The sequence below is a fragment of the Vigna unguiculata genome, chromosome 7 (genome assembly GCF_037176805.1).
Source record: "Vigna unguiculata cultivar grain cowpea cultivar isolate G323 ecotype 2 chromosome 7, ASM3717680v1, whole genome shotgun sequence".
Taxonomy (NCBI): domain Eukaryota; kingdom Viridiplantae; phylum Streptophyta; class Magnoliopsida; order Fabales; family Fabaceae; genus Vigna; species Vigna unguiculata.
This window is the reverse complement of record NC_140798.1, coordinates 9855793-9865971: the sequence shown is the minus strand read 5'-3', so window position 1 is coordinate 9865971 and position 10179 is coordinate 9855793. Positions and strand designations below refer to the sequence as shown.

General features: G+C 40.9%; 1 protein-coding gene across 1 annotated transcript; it reads right to left on the bottom strand.

The window, feature by feature from the left end:
• Window positions 1-3460: 3460 nt before the first annotated feature.
• Window positions 3461-4782, bottom strand: LOC114191139 (uncharacterized). The gene is made up of 3 exons (XM_028080323.1): window positions 4622-4782; window positions 4510-4564; window positions 3461-4252 (listed from the first exon to the last, which is right to left on the bottom strand). The coding sequence occupies exons 1-3, from the start codon at window positions 4780-4782 to the stop codon at window positions 3461-3463; spliced, it is 1008 nt and encodes a 335-aa protein (XP_027936124.1).
• Window positions 4783-10179: the final 5397 nt, after the last annotated feature.

The window sequence follows — 10179 nt, the reverse complement described above, 5'->3', positions numbered from 1 at the left end:
TACAAGGCCTCATATAGTGCCATGCCTATACTGAAGTGGTAGTTGTTATTGTACGTGAACTCCACCAATTGAAGCACCTCACTCCAGCCTCCCATATGATCCAGCACACAAGCTCGTAATAAATCCTCCAAAGACTAGATCGTATGCTCCGACTACCCATCAGTTTGTGGATGGTATGCAGAACTCATCCTCATCTAGGTCCCCAACGCTACCTGTAGAGACTACCAAAAGCGAGATGTGAATCTTGGGTCTCTGTCTGATACTATGCTAGCTGGCACACCATGCAACCTGACCACTTCTCGCACATACAACTCAGCCAATTTATCAAATGACCACTTTTGATTAATGGTGAGGAAATGGGCACACTTTGTCAACCTGTCCACTATTACCCAGATTGAGTCATATACTCTATCTCTGACCCGTAAGATACCATCAGACCCCATCCTGTAATCCTTCCACTAGTGCAGAAATGGTATATTACAACAAGATATTACAACATTTACACGCAAACCGATGTAGTACAGTGCGCAGTGGCATTTTTGAAAATACTGAGACTATTATTACATCGGTTATAAATAAAACTGATGTAACATTAATTTTTTTCTAGAAAAGTAATCAAAAAACCAAATTTTAAACACTACTACATTGGTTCTCTCTAATAACCGATGTAGTACCCGAATTAATTTCACCACACCTGTTGCTTTCCCTCTCATTTCTCGTTTTCTTCTTCGCGTCTGCTACTTCTTCCTCTGCTCCGCTCCTCCGCTCCACCACTGTAATGCGAATGCAAACTGCTCCTCCACCTCTCGCCGTTGAAGCAGCCATTGCCACCGTCGTTCGTTGAACCACTGCAAACCCTTGCCCGCGCAACCCTCCGTTCGGCCACACCGCTTCTCTGGTTTGGAACTCTACTTCCACCGCACGGCCACGCCGCTGGAGCTCCGTCTGCAGTTAGTCGCCTCCATAGTCAGACCAATCGCATCTCCATCCGCCGCTTCTCTGAGGTTGGGGTTTGGTCAGAGCGTCGTGGCCGTTGCCGCTGTTACTGGCCCTCGCGTTGCAGCTCTCCCGCCACCGTAGCACCGCGTCATCGAGGGGTCTCCGACGTCATTCGTGAAAAACGCCGCTGCCGCGACTGCCACTTGTTGCTGCCACCCTCTCCACGCCGCTGGAGATTCGTCCGCCGTTAGTCGCCTCCCGTAGTCAGACCAGTCGCGCCTCCATCTGCCGCTTCTCTGAGGTTAGGGTTTGGTCTGAGCGTCGCACCAGTTGCTGCCGCTTCTCTGAGGTTGGGGTTTGGTCAGAGCGCCGCACCGGTTGCCACCGCTGTTGGCCCTCACGCTGCAGCTCTCCCTCTACCTCGCCTGTTGCCGCCGTGGCTGCCATTTGTTGCTGCCACACTCTGTTGGTTGTTCAGGGCTGTGTAAGTGTTGTTTTACTTGCATTTGGTGGTCTGAAGGTTCAAACACTCTCACACTAGGCAAAAATTTTCATCTGCTATAACGGTTAGTTTTTTCAAATTTTATATAATTTTAATTGTTATATTTATTGGTATTAAATTTAAATCTTAATTGAATATCTAATTAAGATTATATTTGTTGATGTGTGCTTATGGTTATTATTGAACGTGTTGGTTGAGTTCGAAGGTGTCCGACCCTCGGCAATGTTTTTAGAAATTAGTTGAAGTATTTTTCAATCAATGATTTAAAGATGTTTTTCAATCATCAAGAAAATCATTTTTATAAACTTCAACTGTTCATTTGGACAGTTGGGGAATATTGAATGCCAGTATAAACAAGCTTTTTATGTTGTGTAGTAATGGATCGAAGTTGGGTGCATGCTAGTCGAATCACTGATGTGTATGAGAATAGCGCTGAAGAGTTTCTTCAATTTGCTCAGTGAAATGCAACACTCGTGAATGGAAAATATTACTGCCCTTGTGTTAATTGTTTGAATGTTAGACGACAATCAATTGAGTTGATACGAGAACATCTCCTTTGTGACGGTTTCTTAAAGAGTTATAGAACGTGGACCTGGCATGGTGAAGTTGTAAATCTCTCAAGCATACCTCAATCTGAAGAGTCAAATGTAATAGCCTTTTTCTGCACTAGTGTTCCCTTTCTTAGTTCTTATCCAGCTCACAAACTGCTGCAGCTCAACATTGTTCTTTTATTGATCACGGATGCTCTCCAATACATCACTGGTCAGTGTCAAAACACTGCATCTGATGGAATCTTCACTCAACTACATACCCAGGTTCATATCCCTGAGCTTCTCAATCAATTATAGCTCCTTCACCATCATAGCCGAGATATGCATCCTTTTCCGAGTCAAGGTGTCCGCAACAACATTTGCTTTACCAAGGTGGTAAAGCAACTCAAAATCATAGTCCTTGAGGTACTCCATCCATAGCCGTTGTCTCATATTCAACTCCTTATGATCAAACAGGTATTTCAGGCTTTTATGATCACTAAAAACCTGGAATTGGGTGCCATACAAGTAGTGTCTCCATGTTTTGAGAGCACTACAATGGCCAACTCTAAATGATGGGTAGGGTAGTTTTTCTCGTGCACCTTTAACTGCCTAGAAGCATATGCTACTGGCCTCTTCTCCTACATCAGTACACAACCCAAACCCTGATAGGATGCATCGCAGTATACCTCAAACTTTTTATTGGTATCTGGTATGACAAGTACTGGAGCTGTGGTCAACCTCCTCTTCATCTCTTCAAAGCACTCTTCACATTTATCAGTCTAGGAGAAGGGTTGATCTTTTCTAGTGAGCTGAGTTAATGGACTCACCATCTTGGAGAACCCCTCTACAAATCTTCTATAATACCCTGCCAACCCCAAGAAGCTTCCGACTTCTGTTATTGTCTGAGGTCTCTCCCACTTCAGCATAGTCTCAATCTTGCTCGGGTCTACTGCAATACCGTGTGAAGAGATAACGTGCCCTAAAAATTGTACCTCTTCCAACCAGAATTCACATTTGGACAGCTTGCCGTAGAGCTGATGTTCTCTCAGCACTTCTAGTACAATTCTCAAGTGGCCTGCATGTTCCTCCTTAGTCTGATAGTAGATGAGGATGTCATCTATAAACACCACCACAAATTTATCCAGATAGGGGCGGAAGATTCAGTTCATATAATCTATGAAGATAGCTGTAACATTGGTCACTCCAAATGGCATCACAACATATTCATAATGCCCATATCTCGATCGAAAAGCTATCTTCCGAACGTCCTCTGGCTTGACTAAGATCTGATATAGCTAGACCTTAAGTCGATCTTAGAGAACACACCTGCCCCTCTCAACTGATCGAGCAAATCATCAATCCTCGACAATGGGTACTTGTTCTGTATTGTCAGTTTGTTCAACTGCCGGTAATTCACACAAAGTCGAGAACTTCCATATTTCTTCTTTACTAATAATACCGGAGCTCCCCACGGTGATGCACTGGGTCAAATGAATTTCTTCTCTAGCAAATCCTCGATCTGCTTTTTCAACTCTGCTAGTTCTGCCCGTGCTATTCTGTACGGTGCTGCCGACACTAGACCCGCTCCAGGGATTACATCAATTGAGAAATATATGTCCCTGCTAGGTGGCAACTCGGGTATCTCATCTAGAAATACGTCGGCATATTCATCTACCACTGGTATTCGATTAATCTGCTCTTCAGTGCTTATTTTCTTCTCTTGGGCCACTATCACAAAGCAAGTAGATCCTTGTTTCATCTCTTTTACGGCCTCTTGCGATGTCACCAACTCTAACCCCTCAGTTTCTGGAAATATAATTTTGCGCCGTCCACAATCAATCACCACATGGTTGATAGACAACCAGTCAATTCCCAATATAACCTCCAATCCCTCCAAGGGCAAGCAAATGAGGTTCACCTTGAAGTGTCTGCCCTCTACCTCCATCAAGCATCCAACACAGGCCAAATTTGTTGAAACCTGTCCAGATGCTGGGGTCGAGACTATCAACTTGCATCCCAGGTCACGAGTAGACAATACCAATTTCTCTACACACTCATGGGATATGAAGGAGTGTGAAGCTCCTAAATCAAATAGCACTAGCACAGTGTTACCAAAAAGTAAGCAATAGTCCAGAATCAGGTTACCTGACAGGGTGGCCTCAGTACTAGTCATGGCGAAGACCCGACCTACTGCTCTCAGCCTATCAGATGAAGGTGGTTGAGATCGTGATCCTGGAGTAGTCTTCTTGTTAGGACACTTGTTGGCAAAATGTCTTGGCTGGTCACAAGCATAGCCTTGTGAGTGCTCATACTACTGCCTCCACTATTAGCTGGTTTAGTGTAGTCTCTCCTCAGATGCTCTCCTCCACAGTTATAGCACCTTAGTTTCTGTGAGGATGATGGCGGTCTACTGTAGGGCTTCTTCTGTTGTCTTCCCTCAGCGCTGCTCTTCTGTGTTCGGCTGACCCGGCTGGGCCCCATCTCCAGTTGTTAAACACTTTTGGCCCGCTCGACCAAAACTGGGAACTCACGTACCCTCAGTGGTACAATAAAGCACCTCAGTTCATGTTGGAGGCCGCCTTCAAACTTCCTACATTGCCATTCTTCGGTCACTGTTTATGAGTAGAACCTTGAGAGATACTCAAACCTCTCTACATAGGCCTGCACTGATAAGTCCCCATGTTGTAAGGTGAGGAACTCGGCCTCGCGATCATGTTTAGTGTTATCTGGGAAGTATTTCTCTAGGAATCTCGTCCTGAAGCTGGTCCAAGTCACCTCCTCCTCCCTGTTCCACATCTGCTGCTGCATCCCTATCCACCAATACTCTGCCTTAGTCACCAACAGAAAGGTGGCGAAGGTGAGCTTTTGTGCCTTTGTACACTCTATCACCCGGAAGATCTTCTCACACTCGCGTAACCACGTGTCTGCCTAATCTGGGGTTGCTTTCCCAGTGAATTTCGCTGGCTTATGACGCATGAAGTCTTCCATAGTCACAAGTCTAATCGGTGGGATCATGGCCCGCGGTTGCGTTGCCACATGCTGCATCGCATCTACCATCCTGTGGATTGCGTTAGCAATCTCGTCAGCCCCAACGGTATTTCTACGCCTCCAGTTTGCCATTGCCTGTGCACGCCACATAGTTCAGCTGTTAAAATCAAACAGCTAAAAAATTTAAAATAAACACTATCAATTTGTAACAATCAACCACACATCACACAATTTCACAACAATAAACGGTCAGCTCACTCCCCAATTTTCCCAAAATATCAAAACGTTCGCTTTGATACCAAATGTAACATCGCTAAGTATTATTACTTAAATAAATAAATAAGGAAAAGAAATTTAAATCGTCATGATATTATTATTGCCAAACGCGGGAAAATTTTAAAATATTTAAACACACGCCAAAAATGATAAGAAAGTAGTCATAAAGATGTTACAGTTTCCAAAATCCATAATCATAAATAAAAACATAATAAAATATGCCTAGCTCCAATCCCAGCTAGCCCTCACTCTGTCGCCTGAGCATCCTCAACATCACCTGTATCCACATCTGCTCCCGTGTAACGAATCACACAATCATCACCATACACAAACAGAAAGGGTGAGTTAAGAAAAATAAAAACAACATACACACACACACACACACACACACACACATATATATATATATATATATATATATATATATATATATATATATATAATGTGTAAAATAAAACATACACCCATCTTATTCAATCTACTTACTTCTTGGCCAAGACCTCAACCCCAAGGCTGTATAGCCTTCAATTCACACAAAAGGTTAGCCTTGGACTCGGGAATATGATGCTCACACAAACCAGCCCGCTGGTTGTCCTGCCTCTACGTACCTCCCCGCTCGTAGTCCTGCTCTACGAACCTCCTCGCTTGTAGTCCTGCTCTATGGACCTACCTGCTTGTAGTCCAACACATGTGATTCACTTGCCCCGTACCTCCCCGCATGTGGCATCTCTCAAACGTGAGTCGGAACATACGAACCTACCTCACTCGTATCCCCACGCAAGAGTAACTGGATATGAACCTCCCCGCTTATATCATCACATGTTAACCACCATCCATGAACCTACCCGCTCATGGCATAGCATCTTCTGATCCAAGTATAGCATCATTGCTTAAAACACACCCCAAACACAGGTCAATGTTTGCAGAATTTCCACCCGGCGCAACACCAAGCGCTGCCAGGCGAAACCAGCCCAGACCGCCTGACGGTACCTTCTAATCGCCAGGCGCTTGCGCCCGTCCAGCCCCTTTGTTTTTCAGTCACCGCCTGGCGGAGCACCCCTTGCCGCCAGGTGCTACGCGATGTAGGGACCTTTGACGCTAGTGCTATCGCCTGGCGCACATGTCCAGGCCGCCAAGCGCCATCACAAGAGCGATGTTCTACTGGATTTTAGCACCCAACACCGCTTGGCTTAAGATCTCAAAGCCATCCTAGCAGTCTCGAATTCACTCCTCAACTGAATGATATCTTCTTGATAATTCACAGCTCCCAATTGGTTCCGGTATTTATTGCTCACAATTGTTAAGTCCCTTAATCAAGGCCTACCCACTTACCAAATATTTCACATTTCATAATCTCCTAAACAAGCTCATTAGTAATCCAAGTCTGCACCAAATTTGGTTATGCATCCTTTCATCATTCCGTTATTATGCCTATTATCACACTCTCTACTCATAGGCACTTCTATAACTTTTCAATAGTATACCTTTCTTTTTCCTAGTTTTATTCCACTAATTTCAGATATCCAACTTCCCACCCTGCATCACCATCACCAACCATACCCAATGATATTTACACCAATCCGCATTCATAACTATAATTCGACACTATAGATCAACTATTACTTGTTTCCTTTCTATCTACTACCTCATTCACCCTTTCATCTATAACCCCAAAGATTCCCAATTCTCACTGATTAGTACGTGAATCCTCAATCCTCATTTAATTACCCTTCCAAGACATATTTCCTCATTCACTTACACACTACTCCTAACATACCATACCTTCCAACTCCTCCCCATGTCTCAATATCAATAAGTCCATGTGTACCAATTTCCTCCACTTTATTTATGACTAGTTTTCCTATTCCAACATCCCCCATCAATGTTTATTGCGCCCATTCAGAACACGACACTCCAACTACCTCTACCGTTGCCGCCGTCAGGCGGTACACCAGTACTAGACACAAAATAGGTTTTTTTCGCACCAGTTGCGTGATTCCTCCTAGCTTGATTTGATACCCAATCGAATTACACCAAACCTCACTAATTCATATTAATTTTACCAAACCAGAAAGCCTAATATTATCTCTTGTGAGCCATGGAATTATTGGTATAGTCAGCATCAATTGATCATTCCTTCACTTCTATGAACCCAAAACCTCTTATCATAATTATTCATACATGACTTTCTATAAACACTGCCAATTCCGGTTTTTGAAATATTATACACACATAATATCACACATAACATCATATTCAGAATTCAAAATTACCCAAGCACCAACCAAAAGCCAAGAAAACCTGCACACTGTGTCGTGCCACCTGGCAAACATTCAACCCTGCCAAGCGGTTCAAGCCAAACTCAAGAACAACGCTAACCTCTGATGCGTCGCCTGGCGGCAGGAGTTGAGCCGCCAAGCAGTTTCTGGGGAAAATCCAAAAACTCCCAAAAGCAGTGTAGAAACAGCGTAACCAAACACAGGGTTCATGCAACTATGATCATACAATTCACAGTATAGTGATTACGAATAAGAACACGCAGAAACAACTCCCCTTACCCCGACTCCTTACTAAAACGTGAATTTGATGTGTCTTTAACCCCAAAACACTCTTGTTCTTTGCTTGCACTCCCAAAACTGGTTTTCCACTCCAATTCTGCTCTACAATACGTGCCAATATGCCAAACTCGCTGCCCAACACTTACCCCACTGTTTCAGGTCTGTCTCCCCCTAATTACTCTTTCTCTCTCTCTCAAAATTAATCCACTGTTAATTACCCTTTATCACCATAAAACAAAAAATAAGTTAAAATGTGTTTTTAATGGTTATTCAATACCCTTTACAAAATATATTTCAGCACTCTCGACTGCCTTTCTTGACTGCTAAGGTTTCTAAACCCTTTCATATTCATGCCATGAAAATTTGGCAAAAAGAGAGCAATTTTGTTCTTAGGAAGGTTTGTGTTGGTATCACGCAGCTGAATATTTAAACTTTGGTCAAAAACCAAGAGGGGGTGAATTGGATTTTTATAAGTCTTAACAGGTTTTAAATATTTTCTCAAAATTTTAATGATTAACTTAAAATCACAGTTACTTTAAATGCAAGTGCAGATAAATAAAGAGGTTAAGGGAGGAAGATGCACACTGATATTTATACTTATTCAGATCAAAAGACCCTACTTATAAAAGAGTAAGGATTAGAAAACACAACGCATCACTCAATCTTCTAAGAACTCACTTAGAAAAAGTTATCACTCACTCACACAAATGGTTTGATTCAGATCAAAAGACCCTACTTATAAAAGAGTAAGGATTAGAAAACACAACGCATCACTCAATCTTCTAAGAACTCACTTAGAAAAAGTATATTTTTATAATTGCTAGTGGTAATCGATTATTTCAAGTTGTTTTTCAAGAGCCAAGTTATAACTACCAGTGATAATCGATTACCATTCGTGGTAATCGATTATCTTAAGTAGGTTTTGAAAAATAGAATTTTTTGAGTTGGTAATCGATTATTATAAGTTTGAACTCACAACCCTTCAATCACAAAGCAAGTGTACAACCAATTCAACCAACTCATATTTGTGATAATTCCTCTGATTCTAAGATTATGTTATCACGCCTCACATTCAAATATATAACATAAAAATGCATAAATTAAATAACATACAAATGACATACATAGGACTTGAACCCAAGCCCTTTCACATAATCAAAGTACTCTCAACCATTTGAGCTAGCACTTTTCCACATCATAGCAATCTCCATTAAAAACCTTAAAGGCTTTTATTACCCGCATTTATTAAATAATTATTTAATTAACTATTTAATTTTCTCAGGTCTTACACATCTTACCGAGGCATGGATCAATACACCTTGCATTAATATTTTTATATATAGGATATTAAATTATAACAATGTTGAAGAGTAAATAATTTGTGAACGATTTGTATTCTAGTACTTATTTGTCTTGGAGGACAATTTCCATTGAAAATGGAGATTTGTTTTTAGTATAATCTTCAACAAATCATAACCTTACATCTTTTGCAATAATATTCCATTTTTTCTTCTCCGAGTTCACTTCTACTATGGAGTGGGATTGTTTCTGGACAATAGACAATAGTGAATTAGTAAATGGAAGACATTAAAGTGAAAAATAGAAAAAGTCCACAAATGTATATATAGAGACAATGATACAGGATAAATTAACACAAGCAGCAACAATAGTCTTGTTCTTTTATTTGAATTTGAATTTGGTTTTTGAATTGCTATACGCCTTAACTTATTTGGTCAATAGTTTGCCAAAAATATGACAAAAGCATACATGCCAACGATAGATTAATAGCATTATGAATATTTATATACCACTTAAAATGGGAAAATACAACTTACAACTCAAAATACAACTTAGGCATTAAACAATGTCAACAAAAAAAATAGCCTTTACCATAGTAAAAAGTAGAGATCACACAATGTAGCAAGATATGCAGAGTAGTTTCTTCAAAATGAAAACAATATATAGAGATTAATAAAGTGAAAATACTGATGTGAACCAAAAAAATGAAAAATTACATATATTGTGAAAAAAAAAAGCCAAAAATTGCATGAAATAGCCTAAACCATAAACCTAAAAAACGTAAAATTAACAAAAAACAAAATGCCACAAGGAAACATGATAGGGTTAGAACCCAAATATGAGTTTAAATGTAAGTAGAAATACAAATATCATGTTAATCAAACAGATCAAAATGGAGGAATTTTCAGAGAGGAAGAAACAAAAAATGCAATGAGCTTAACCATAACAAAAAAATGATATGTGAAAGAACTAGAAAAAAATTAAAGAAGTAAAGATTGAAACACAAATATGTAAATGTGTGAGGAAGAACTCGAAATGTTACGTTGATCAGGCGATTTGAAGGCGAAAGAAACCACTAGTTGAG